Consider the following 13,481-nt stretch of genomic DNA (forward strand, 5'->3'; position numbering starts at 1 on the left):
TGGGTGCACAGCCTGAAAAATAAATGCTCCTGAGCATGAAGGATATTCTCTGAAGACAATCAAATCTCATATAACCGGAGAACCAAAAAGTGACAAGCAACCAGGTATCTGGGAATCTATTACAGCTGCAGCAATGCTTATGTTTTACTTTCTCACACAATTCCTCCAAGATTAGTTTGAAGGCCATTAGTTGTGCTGCTTTACCACAGCCATTGCCACTTGTGCAGAATTAAATCTAAAACCTTTCAGAGCCACAGAGAAAGCCCCTGACACTGGACAATTACACTGCCTGCAAATGGCAGGTTTCTGTTCCATGCTGTTAACGTATTATAGGCTGCATCTCAGAAGTCACACTATGATCTACAGGCCAAGAGCAATGATAATAAAACACTCCATAAAAAAACAATACCAGACAGCTCTTCAAACAAGTTTATTAAGAACAATACTACCATGTGGAGAGACAAATCCAGAGTCTTTACATACAAAAGACTCCACTGGGTCTGCCATTAACCTGTCTCCAGTTTTCTGCCCTACACTAGCAAGGTACAGAGGAAGAATATCACCTGCACTTGCAGAAAAAGGGCAGAGGTGTACACTTGTAAAAAAAAAAAAAGTTAGGACTATAAAGAGATTTAAGTGTGAAGAAGTCACCAATAAAAGAAATCACAGCTTTGCACCTAGATTTTGCAGAATAGAGCCCAGAATCTCTTGGAATAAGCAGCCGCCTAACCACACAGGGAAATATCAGCCTTGAGAGAGTTGGGATTTCACACTCTCAATCTCTAATCTTACTGCATTCACCCAGGGCTTGATCTACCAGGCTGCAGGTATCTCTGGACACCTACAGCATCCCTAAGAAGTCAAAGGAATGCAACTGAGCTGAGAATAGGTCTGAAAGGACTAGGTTTCACTCGCACTAAAGTCAGTACAGTAACTGAATGAGTTTGTCTAACGACTTGTGTTCACAAGACTAGTAGAGAAAAGGCTATCAATAGCACTTCATCACTCTAATGTTGCAACAAAAAGAACAGTTGCACTGAGCAAGAGATGCTTCTTCCCATCTCAGTCATTTCTGCAAACCAGACATACTTTGAAATTCCTTTAAAGCTACTGGCCAGTTTACAGATTCTTATAACAGATTTTGATGTGTAGCCTATGATAAGCATGGGCAAATGTAACTGTATGAAGAGTAAACAGAACATCATATATGAAGATTCCTTATGCAACCTAAGCACTGCACCTCTGATCTGACTTCAAAACCCCCATCTGCAACCTGTTCCTGCTCCCAGGTCACTCACTGGCATCAGAGGAGCAAGGTCAGACCAACACAAGAGAAAATGCTGGGATCTCCCTCTATCAGCAGCACCTTAAAGTCAGGTAGCCAGCTTTGCAGACTACCATGTTTGACCTAGCCATTTCTCCTGCTTTTACCAGTGTGTTTCAGGCTCCTCCTTGCCTGCAGCTCAACTCACCCTTCATCTTGCCCTCTTCTCCTGCCAGGAAACTGCTGCAGGCCTTTAACACAGCTCAGCTTAATGGCAAGTCAAAAATACTGCGCGTTTCACTGGCTTTTGTAAACAAAGCAAGGGTATTGCAAACTCAGGAGGAGAATGGTCTCCAAGCCTAGGTCCACCAGAGCTTGCTTACAATGCTTTTGCCAGCTCAGAGACAGGCTTTTCTGTACAAACCCAATCAATAATAATAATAATAATTAGTACTTAGATAATGCCTTCCAGATATCTGTCCTCACAACAGCCCTGTGAGGTAGGTTAAGTATTATCTCCATTTTATGACTGGGAAAACTATGGCACAGAGCTGTGGGGAAACTTGCCCAGGACCATAGCATCAGAACAGCAATTAAAACTCAAGACACTGGTAACTCCTGGTCTAATCCCCAATGCACAGACCATGACCACTATTCTCTCACCACTAAATAATGCAACTAAAATACTCGTAAAAATATTGCAGCTGTAGTAAGAACCCTCGTGGCATCATGGCTGAATGGCATGGCACATCAGGGCATGACACACTGATTCCAGGAACTACGTAGGATTTGCCAAGGAACACGAAAGGAATCACAAACACAGTGGCCCTTTTGTCACCTGGGCATTCAGACAATCCCATGCGTTGGCTCGGCTGGCAGCAAAACACTTCTGGCATGCTAGTGAAAGCCAGCAGAAATAGCTTCACTTCCTGCACGTGGAAGAAAGTCTTGCCTCCACCAACACCGATTCCAATGGCTGGCTCACAAGCAGAAGACAGGAACTAGAAAAACACGGCTTTGGTCCATGGATATTTAGGAGGGATTCAGAAAATCTCCCAGTCTACTGGGAAAAACACCTTGAACATTGGACCATACTAAGCTAAGCTCTTAAAGAGCCAAGCACGAACCACACAAGCATCACGTTATTTCCTCCCCTCCCTGAGCACCAGGTGATCATCACGTTCCAGTTGGAATTGCTCAGCGTAAGCCTATCTGGACCACACATCATGCCAACAAGTAGGCAGGCAGCAGTTTCTGGAAATGGGATACTATCAATCGAATCCTATGAAATACAGCACCTCTTCTTCTCAGAGTGCAACACAATCCCAAGGACACAAGTTTAAATAGCAGGACTATCCACAAAGAGGAGAGGATGCCATCGTACAGTCTGCTTTGCAGGGCAGGAAAAAAGATGTCCCAGGTTACTTGGGGGGGGGGGGGGGGGGGGAAGGAGAGGGAAGAAAACAAAATATAAGAATATCCAGATGATATCCAAATAGGTTCAGTTTTCCACCCTTGTCCCTTCCCCCTCCCCCAGAAGGAGCCAGTCCTCTGCAACCAGAGGGCTGTGACACACTGCAAAAGAGGTGATAAATGTGGACGTACTTTAACAGTACTGAGATCCATGGGGTGTTTGATAATATCATGATAGTCATGTAATTCCAAGGCCTCTGCATCAACAGGCTTGTAAAAGGGCCATGCATAGGCTGCATGCTTCTTCGAGAGCATCTCCTTAAGAATGCTGTCACAGTACTTGAGGTGCTCAGAGAGTTTGCCCTTCTTCCCTGCATGCTGAGGGACCTCTCCGTCTTCAAGGTCTTTCTTTGGTGGTTTGATGGGCCGCCCGCCGCTCTCCCGTCGAGCGATGATTTTGGCCTGCTTGGGGTCCGAGAGGGGTGTGGGCGACTCGCTTCGGCTGGCAGTGATCGCAGAGGTGGTGGGGGTTGTCGTGTCTGCTTTCCGCTTCACTCCCTTTTTCTGAAACAGCAGATGGACAGACTTTATGAGTACGTGCCCAGCTCTCATGCTACACTAGCAGAAATCTAGCACAGTTCATCCTTGTTTTTGAGATCTGCCTGTCCTCTGACAGAAAATACAATTACTTCACTGGGATAAATGGGACTTGTGACAAGAGGCTTCAACACACAATTCAGTGACTACAACATGATGTATTACTACATGTCACCTGAGCCACAGTAACCAGCCATTTGCACATCTCCAACCCAACCCCAAACATGATGCAAAATGTGTTAGCTCTATGTATTTCACGGAGATTTAAACTAAGGACTCTTACCTCATGTTTGCCAAGGGAAAGGAGTGCGCCCAGTCGATTACTGCAGCTCAGCTGATGCATCGTGACTTAGTAAGTCAGTAACTTAACCACATGTCTGAGTCCCCAGTGGCAGGATCAGGCTATAAGTTCTGAACCAAAGCATATTAATCACCAAAGACCCATGAGCCCTCACTCCTTTGTATTTAGGTGCGCTAAGATAGACTGCTTATTATGGACAAGAGCAAGAATTTAAGGTTTTATTTGCTTAAGGCAAAATCATATCTCACATAAATTCAAGCTGTGACTGTCCAGTCAGCTCTCTCATGCTTCTATGAAAGATTTATTTCTCTGGAGAGAGAGAAAGGGGAAAAAGTTCCTCAGGGAAATCTAAGGGAAATCTTAAGTAAATCCCAAGTAGGATTAATTTTGCAGTGTGTATTTGGCAAACTCAATTCTGGGTTCATCCTTGAGTTTTAAAATTAAATTGATTCTCAGAAGCAAGTTATTTGGACAGAAACTGAAGTATGAGACAGGCTTCTGAGGAGGACAGCTGAGCTGCAAGCAGATCCGACTTACAATTTCTCTAGTAATTCCCAAGCTATAGGGTTAAATAAGCAAAACAATTCTGTGGCTCTGCTGGCCCATGCAGCTTCACATCAGAGAACACCGATACTGTTGCAGTTAATTTCCCAGTTTAGGAAAAAAACCAGCTTTTTCTGAGCTATGCTTTCATCATTTTTAAAGCAATATACAGCTTGCCAGGAAAATTCCAATTATTTAGAGCAACGTTTTCATTTACCCATAAATTAACATAGTAACTAGCAAAACACCAATGGCAACTCCCAGAAGATTACTCAGTAAGGAAGACAGAACTAATGCACCCAAAACCTGCAGGCAACATCAGTCTCCTCCAACTGGAGTGACAGGCTTGTCTTGAACTGGTTTATGGCAGAGAAGAACATTCCTAGTGTTGGAGTCTGCAAACCTTAAAGGAATAGTCCCAGAGAAATCAGGGGGTAAGTTACAGAGGGAAGAGATGCTTTGGGCATAACAGGGGAAACCTCCAAGAGTCTTCTGGTTCAACGAGCATCAGCACTGGCTAAGGCAATGGTCAGATGAGGGCTTGTCACTGAGTTGGAGCAATTACAGTTGACATCACCTCAGCTGGGGTGTGGTAAAACTGGCAAAACTTTTCTCAACCCTCTCAAACTCAACAGCAAGCACTTGTGTGAGCACACCCCAAAGGGACAACGATGGCCAGAGAGGCAATGAGTCAAATGCAAAGAGAAGGAATGTACATAACCAGCAGTGAGGAGATGAAAATAAAGCACTGCTTAGCAATATTGCCTTCTGAAGAGGAAGGGGACAAGTTCTCCATTTACCTTGACTACTGGTGGCGTGGGAGGCACCACGGGCATTATCGGAGCAGCAGGCGGAGGGGGAGCAGCGGCGGGAGGGGCAGTGACAGGCGGGACATTAGCAGTGATGGTTGGCACAGGGGTGGCAGCAATGACGGGCGTCTGAGACACGGCTGGAGGGACGTTCTGGAACGGGGCCGGCGGGGAGACGGAAGACACGGCCACTGCTTGCTGCGCTCCTTTCAAACGACAAAGTGAAAATGCACTGCAATGTACTGATGGTTACAAGTGCTGACAAGACATTGAGAACAAAGTGACACTGGTGCAGCTGGACTGTGCGATCATGGGCTTGGCAAAAGGCTTCCAGTCCAGGGCCACAAGAAGAGCACAAAGGACACAGTGTGATTTGCTTGGTGCTGTTACCCAGGGGTTAACAAAAAATGACGAATCACTGACCTAAGTTCTCGTACCACGAGCTTTAGGCCAGTCACATGCAAGCAAAATACTTCAAGCTTTACACATGGAATGTGTTCTTCCGGGACAGTCTTCACCCCTCGTGTGCTCTCAGAGCTACTCTGTGCTCAGCAAAAGAGCAGGAGCTCGAGGAGAGGGAATGGAAGGACATGGCTCTTTTGGACAGCTGCTGTTCTGCCCAGAACTCAATCTGGGAGTGCTTTTACTATGCCTGACAAATGGTAACAACGACTCCCCTGTTGCCAGCTAAACACCCAAGAGTCCAAAGCACTTCAGATTTGCCGTAAGTTCTACAACAAAAGAAACCTAGCTGGGAGTAGAGCCTAAGTCTCCTGATAGCCAGGCCAATGTCCCTTATGCTAGACCTGCACTGTTAAAGAACTGCCTACTAGTGTGAAATTAAGGTGGACAAATCCTCGGCAACAGGCTTGTAACATTTAGTGTCACTGGATCGAGTTAATACCTGCACTCTGCGTGCCCGCTGATGGCTTGCGACCTTTGCCTTTAGGAACTGGGGGTAATAATTCGACTTCCTCCTGAGGCATCTGAGCAACCTTCTGCAGAAATATCTTCTCCAGGGCTTGGGCCATGAGGACGATGTCATCTGTGGGCTGCAGAAAGAAGAAGACAAGCCTATGCTGTATCATCCACATAATAGAAGCAGAGGTTCAAGAACAGGCTTTGAAATCCCCAGTGATACTGCCCTTCAAATAAATGATGGTATCCGAGCTCCAACAATAAACAGACTAGATCTTCTCCCTCCTTGCATGCCACACTCCTGCTCTTCTATTCTGGTCTAGCATGCAATAATTACAGCCTCTAAGTACGCTGCATCTAGAGAGTTATTAGGATTTCCAGTAGCAGCCTGATAACCAGTATCCTGTGCATCAGTGTAGAACCAGCAAACTGGAACAGAGGAGCTGTCCTCCCCTGCTTGCCAGCAGGTTCAAGAGAAGACTGTAAACACATACTCTGTGGCTCAAACTAATTAATTTGTTTATTTCAGCTTGTTCTCCAGTATGGGTCAATGATGACAAACCACTGTATAAAACATAATACAAAGAACAGAGGCCTTTAACAACCTAACAAACCAGCAAACAAGCCAAACCTAAAACAATAATAAACAATCTAAAGGTGTGCAAGTATGGACGAGACATAGGCAGAGAAGTGTTATACTTCCTGAATTGCTCTCTGCTGCTAAGAGATACTATTCACTGCTAGACAGCCAGCGTAACACATAGCACTAATACCCCACAGAACACCTGCAAAGCACTGCATAAACTTTTGCTCACCTTAAAGAATTCCTAACTGGAAATAAAGAGTAAAAACTTGCTACATAACCCCAAAACAGAAATCTACCTATAATGAAGAGGCACCTTTGCCATTTTAACTAGTCTGGGGAAAGAAAGACACAGCACAAAGACAGCTTTGTGCATTTCAAGTAATGTGGTTGCAATTAGTGGCATTTCAAATCCTTGCAAGGAGGGCCCGGAGCACAGCGGAGCTGGCCCTGTTTAAAACCTGCACTGTAAAGTTGTAGGTGGGCCTCTTCTAGGCAGTGCCCCAGCTAAAGGCTTGTCTGGGCTCTTTACCTTGTTATAAATGTAACAATTTGTAAACATGGTGTTGAAATCCTGCATACATTCACTGGCACTCCAGTAATAATTATGTTCCAGGCGCTTCTTGATGGTCCCCATGTCCATGGGATTTTTTATTATTTTGTGATAATCCTGTTGGAGAAACAGGAAAGCCATTACATCTCCTGATGTGCGGAAAGAGTGTTGCTCACACGTCCCTCTAGTTCCAGCTTTCTCTTCATTCCCCCTCCCAAAAAACACATCCCCAAATTTTTGTGCAAGTTATCATCTTTGCTTTTATTTTCTAATTTTTAGTCTATTGTTATTATGAACTTGACTACAAAGCACCAGAACTCCTTCCACAAGCACCAACCTTCTACAACTCCCCCCAATACATGCTCGAACATGCACGCAAATGGCTACTTGGATATTACCAGCTTTCTATAAGGACAGTTGGACTGGGAAGGCAGCAAGTGTAGTATGTAGACGAAAACATGCTTTCCAAGCAGCTCTCCCTGGAAGCTGTTTGCAGCCTTGATACCCCTCACGAGGCTGTTGGTGCCATTTTGGATTGTGCAGCAGAGTGGAAGGGTGCCACACTTGACCGTCAGACTAAGGCTGCATCGATGTGCTTCGTGCTCACACGGGACCAGCGGCTGGGCGGCAGGGTCAGCACTAGCTTTGGCAGGGTGTTAGTTTAACAGTGGACTGGCTGCAATTTGGGAAACAGCATTTGCCATCCTTTTTAAAGGGCTGCCTCCGGCACCTACAGAAGTTTATCACTGCCAGCACTGGCTAAGACAGTGCTAAAAGTTTCAGTCTCTCTTTTAAGGGCATCGGCCCTTGAAAGGCTTACACACGTTAACCCAGTTTCTCTCTGGGCTGGGCTGAAGCCTCTATAGAGGCTGTGATTAGCCTGGAGATGCTCTAGGCATGCAAAGTTATACACTGTAATTTTCTTGCTCTGGAAAAGAACAGCAAGCCCTCTCGCTGCAGGTGCACACGTACAGCCACTGCCCACTCTGAGCCCAACTCCCAAGCACCACCGGAGACACCAGTATTTCCAGGCAAGACACACTAGGGCAGAAAAGGCAATCCTGCTGGCTACTGGGCTTGTGCAGATTTAGGCCACACATGGAAAAACAACTATTCTTCCAACTGATAACTCCTTTAAATTTTCTGGTAACCTGCCGTAAAACCACCTCACAGTTCCTCACTGAGAAACTAAATCCACAAAAAGAAGACACGACTAAACACAGACCTAGAGAAACATTATACAGGCATTAAGTGTTTTACTCTGTTGGCTAGCCTTTTAAATAATACCCGTCAACAACATCGCAGAGTTCAAAGGACTCCTAATCCAGTCCATAAAACTGCGTTATAACCTGCGGTAACTGGAGTTCTCCTGACCTTACATCCCAGAACCATGCTCCCTCAAATCCTACATGCAACCCTCTCGCTCAAAGCAGCCAGAGTTAATATGCAACGGGCTGCCTGGCTGAGCAGACAGCAGGGCAGTGTCTGTATTTAAGTGAAGCAGGTGGGTAGGCGTGTGCCTCCACTCCTGAGTTTTTACACCTAGAAAGCCCCTTTGAAGAGGTGAAGAGTGTGTGGCTCCGTTCCCTAGAAGAAATCAGCTTAGTAAACTTTGGTTATTTATGAATACCCAGGCTAAATCTTGCACTATCCGGTCTGAGAGTATATATCATCAGGCACAGGAGGCAGATGGGTAAATGCAACTGTGCTGTTATTTCTGATTCCAGTACAGCATTTGAAAATATCTAGCTCCGAAGTATCCTTGGTAATTTAGCTTCTCCTGCCTTCCTCAACGCTGAAGTCAGTAGCAAATCCAGGAAATCCTATCACAAACAAAAGTTCCACTGAGCCCAACGCCAAATGCTCAGAAAAGTGTGGGCTTCAAGACTCTCTCAAATTGGACAGAGGCGGGACAAGGGGTGAAGACACATAAAAGTAACCAGAGGTAAACCACAAAGCACTACGCTTCAGCTGCTCTAAGAAAGCTTGCTTGTGTGTTCTTCTCTTCCCTCACTGAGAAGTACTTTTCTCCTTCAGAGATCTGCACCTCTCCAGCTCTGAAAAACAACATCTTCTAATTCAGTAAGTCTAAGAGCATTCAAGGAAATCCCCAAAAGCAACCTAACCATTCTGATCCAGTGATCAGAAAACTGATCTCACTAACACAAAGCTTTCCAAGAACAGAATACTGAGCAGAAGATGATAGATACGTACTGGCAAATTCAATTTAATTGCATCAACAGGTTGGTAGAAAGGCCAAGCAAACTGATGCTTCCACAAGGTCTTTACCACAACATTTTGCATATATTGCAATTGGTTGGTCTTCCGGCCAGGCTTATTAGGATTAGTGACCTCCGGAGGTGGTGGATTCACAGGGCCCTGAGGAGCCTGGATTGCTGATGTGACTGTCGACATTTTCCTGCTCTTGCTCTCACTCTCTGTCACAGCAGCAACAACTGGGAGATTTTCTTTCTTCCTTTATGCTCCCTGAATGGGACTGACATCCCATTTCCAGGGTCCAACCATACAACCTAGATCAAATGAGAGGAAGAAGATAATGTGTAAATACAGATACTTACTTGAAGTAGGCATGTTCAATCAACAGCAGAAGTGTCTTAACTCAGGCTCTTTACCCCATCTGCTTCATTCCCTGTAACACACTTTACCTTGATGATGGGCATAGTTCAAGACCCAAGAGACAGTGGAACAGCAATTACCAAATTCAAAGCCTGCAGAGAGCCAGTAAGCTTCACAGGACTAGTTCTTGCTCTGTCTGGCTCAGAGAGCATCTTCGTGCACAAAGAAAACACATGGGGTAGCATAAGAATACTGTTAGGGAATGCAGTTGGGATGTAATACTGAGATTCCCACGAATGTGCTGATCCAAGCTAGTAAATCCATAGCTTGCAGCTCCATGTAAACTTAACTGCATTGTCTCTAGACCCATGCTGGCTGGCATTGAGTCAGCTTACAAGCCTCTACCCTGGTGCAATGGTCAGTCTAAAAATCCAATAATCAAGAGCTGACTACAGCTGTCTGAGGACCTCGATCCAGAGAAATGAAAGAGAGGGCAGAGGTGCTGTGAACAGTTGTGAATGAAAGGTGTCACCAGAAACATCCTAACTTGAAATGATCTGCACTGTGAATCTCATAAATGTCTTGCTATGTCCCTTACTATATGTACCTGGCTGGGCCCTCAGTTTCATATGAAAGTCTCAAGATACAGGCTCAGTACAAATAATAATTTATATTATACTTATATCCCATGACCTGGCTGAGAGACCCCATGCTTTCTCTTAAAGGCACTAAGATATACAGAAGAATACACAAACTGCATTACTGTATTTTTTCCCCAACAAACTCCAGGGGAAAAAAAAAATGGTATAGTATCACTGCATCTTGTGTACCATATGGTAAACAGCTTTGCTATGTCATCTTCCATAAACATTTGATATTTCAATTCACATCAGGACTGCAGCTACTCTTCTCATGGCAAACAGACCACAATCACTTTCGAGAGGCAAATTATTTCAAATACATTCAGAAAGCCACACAAATACTCTCACTGACATATGCTTCTTGGTTGCACAGAGAAACATGAGCAGAGACAGAAGCTGCATTAATACAGGGAGAAGAAGAGAGCAGTAAGACATCCTATGAAAAAAACCTCAAACCTCTTCCTTCTTACATCCCTCATCATCTCTACTGACTATCTGGACTAAAACGTCAATTTACCCTTTGAGCTGCTGATTAAACGATGGCAAAAAGTAAACACATACCTAATTTAGGGGAATTTTACAAAAGTAGACATAAACAGATCTGGAACACAAAGGGATATTTAAATATCAGTCTTCTCAGGCTTGCTCAGGTAGCAGAGGCATTTGCATTCTGGAGGCCAGCTGCTGCCCCAGCAGCTCCAGAACTAGGAGAATGCTCTGGCACCCTGGTGACGTTGTGGCACAGGGAACCACACCGTAAAGCAGCCGGTGCTCTGGGTGCCACAGCCATCAGGGACACTCGAGTGTTCTGGGTGCCGCGGCCGCTGGGTGCACCTTGCTGTGGACCAGCTTGGCTTGGCCCACAGGTGTCCCTGGCTCCAGAAACCAGATCCAGTTGTTTAGGGTTTTTTTTTTAGAGTTAATTGTATAGTTAATATTTTATAGTGCTTCTATGGAAAATGAAATTGTTAAAAACCTAAACCAAATCCACGTGTGACTACGCACGCAGGGAACAGACAAGACCAGTTATGACTCTGCCACCATCCATTCACAAGACCTGTTACATTCCAAGGATGTAGAAAAAGCAGAGATGACAGTAGGACTTTCCTGTGCAATGTATATGGCACAAGTATAGATCCAGAATCAGGCCTCTGGTCCCTATTCTTCGGTAACTCAAGAGCCCAGCTTAGTAGTTCAAAAAGGACTAGTCTCTGTTCCTCAGCTCCCTCATCTGATCATGCAGGTCATGCTGCTGTTGGCCAGCAGGGTGATCACCAAGCAGCTGACAGCAATGCTGGCATCTTCTGGGCAAGGAATTTCAAAACTAGGATGTTCCTTGTGATTTTTGTAAGACGCTGGGGAAGCATTTTCTCCTGATGTCCCATCAACTTAAAGCAGTAGCAGAAATACTGCAAAATGCAATCTTCAGATCAAGGAGGGGGGAAACAGACAAAGAATTAAAAAGAAGAAAAAAGATAATTGGGAAGTTTCACTCAGTCTCCTTCTGGGCAGCTCTCTGCATGGATTTCAGACCCCAAGGCCTTTGAGCAACACCCATCATCTGAGTGTATGCAACATTGACTGCAGGCCCCTAGTGACCACCAGTGAAGCATTTTGTTTGCTGTCTTCTTGATTAACAAACTGAATCCAATGCAAGGATTGATGGAAAATAAGACACCCACAGAGAGCAATTCCTGCTGCTATAGAGCATTTCAGTCACAAGTTTGAAATGATGCAGTGTAACTTAAGTCTTCCCTTTAAATAACGTAAAGTTAAATACAACTACTCCCTTTTCATTTGAATTTCCTGATGTCCTCCTACCTCTCAGACTCCATTTGATATGAATTTTTTTAAAATTAATTTTTATTAAATCCCAAAACTAATGCAAAAACCACAGATCTAGTCATGCCTCTCCCAAATTCCCTCTCTGACCTGAGCCAAGGGGTTTGGTATCTCCACACCACAGCTTCTCATCTGTGCCATGGAGATAGCGGTAGTTTCTTTCTGTCTCCAGCTGCTCCACCCAGCCAGCCTGCAAACTCTCTGGGACATGCACTACCACTTCATGTGCACATTTTGATCATCAAGCTTAAACAAGGCTTGCACAGTTCACATGAGAGGCATGTAACAGTCATCAGTGACACAACTCAGAAAGGATTTTAATTAAGAACATTACCAAAAGTAGGAGGGGCAGATTCATGACAGCCAACTCGGCTAGTCTTCTGACAGCTGATCCTCTAACTTGCATGCTCCAACTCATTGGTTATTACAACCAAAAGTGGCTACAAACCCCAAATCTCTTAGCAGCGCTGTCATTTAAATGCTGGATCATGCAGCTGAAAGACAGGAATAGCTACGTGGGCTCAGCAGCACTGGAAGTTATCTGTTCCTGGCATAAATACAGCTTTAATGTGCATGTGCCTCACTGCACCATTCTAACCCTAGGTCCATCCCACCCAAGGAAAAACTGCTTTGGTATCAGATTATGCCTTAATTTTTAAAGCTAAAAATTTGTTTCTACATACATTTCTTTACATCTAAAGTTTCAAAATAATATTCTTTTTTAAGAATGTAAAAAGCAGAACTATGAGGAGTCTGGAGGCTGAGGGTGCAAATGCTTTGGAAATGTCCAGAAGTGTATGACACTGAATTCAGAGAGGCCACAGCCCTGCCTGAGAAAACTACTAGTTGTCAGACTTCATTTATCAAATGAGGAGAGTGAGAGGTAGGACCATCTCACATCCCAACTTACCATACAAAATCATCCAACACAACAGTTGAGTAGACTCACACACAAAAAACAAGCCAGCTTACACAAATTGTCCCATAACTACAAGAATCAAAATACACAGCTCTAGTCAAGCACTTCAGTACCTACTGAAATTGCAGCAGTATTATTTAAACTATTAGGGAGCCCAGTGGTGAAACAGGACATCACTGTACAAGGTACCGTACAAGCCTGGAACAAAGACTGCCAAAACCAGCCTTGGCACAGACATCATGTGCATCTTCCAGTGAAGGTCTCAGGTTGGACGACTTTTAGCACCCTGGAGTAATAAGTTCTTAAATTTAAATTTTTAAATTACTACTTATCCTGTTCCTCAGACCTGCAATGTCCTAGTAACAGAAGCTGTTCTTGATTTTTCTGGCTGCACATGTACACCTTTGATATTACAAATTTAAATACACCCTTTTGCTGTCATACACGGAAAGTGCACACTGCTTCCCACATCATGTATTTCTCCTCCTTCTTACTCATCCCAGTCTGAGACGATAACTAAA

The 13,481-nt window shown here is 44.5% G+C and overlaps 1 protein-coding gene across 9 annotated transcripts in view; it reads right to left on the minus strand.

The window, feature by feature from the left end:
* Positions 1–13,481, minus strand: part of BRD3 (bromodomain containing 3) — a 50,721-nt gene that overhangs the window by 14,713 nt on the left and 22,527 nt on the right. For 6 of the 9 annotated variants that reach the window (XR_012838508.1, XR_012838507.1, XR_012838509.1 and 3 more), the window contains 5 exons: positions 9,196–9,512; positions 6,961–7,098; positions 5,832–5,979; positions 4,919–5,133; positions 2,870–3,241 (listed from right to left, as the gene is read on the minus strand). Coding sequence is in view for 5 of the 9 variants with exons in the window: in XM_075772740.1 (XP_075628855.1) it covers positions 2,870–3,241; positions 4,919–5,133; positions 5,832–5,979; positions 6,961–7,098; positions 9,196–9,396 (1,074 nt within the window). In the remaining 4 variants the exon portion in view is untranslated. The remainder of the gene's footprint in view (positions 1–2,869; positions 3,242–4,918; positions 5,134–5,831; positions 5,980–6,960; positions 7,099–9,195; positions 9,513–13,481) is intronic. The other 3 variants (XM_075772742.1, XM_075772743.1, XM_075772741.1) reach the window with 2 other exon arrangements.

The sequence above is a fragment of the Balearica regulorum genome, chromosome 20 (genome assembly GCF_011004875.1).
Source record: "Balearica regulorum gibbericeps isolate bBalReg1 chromosome 20, bBalReg1.pri, whole genome shotgun sequence".
In the NCBI taxonomy this organism is placed as follows: domain Eukaryota; kingdom Metazoa; phylum Chordata; class Aves; order Gruiformes; family Gruidae; genus Balearica; species Balearica regulorum.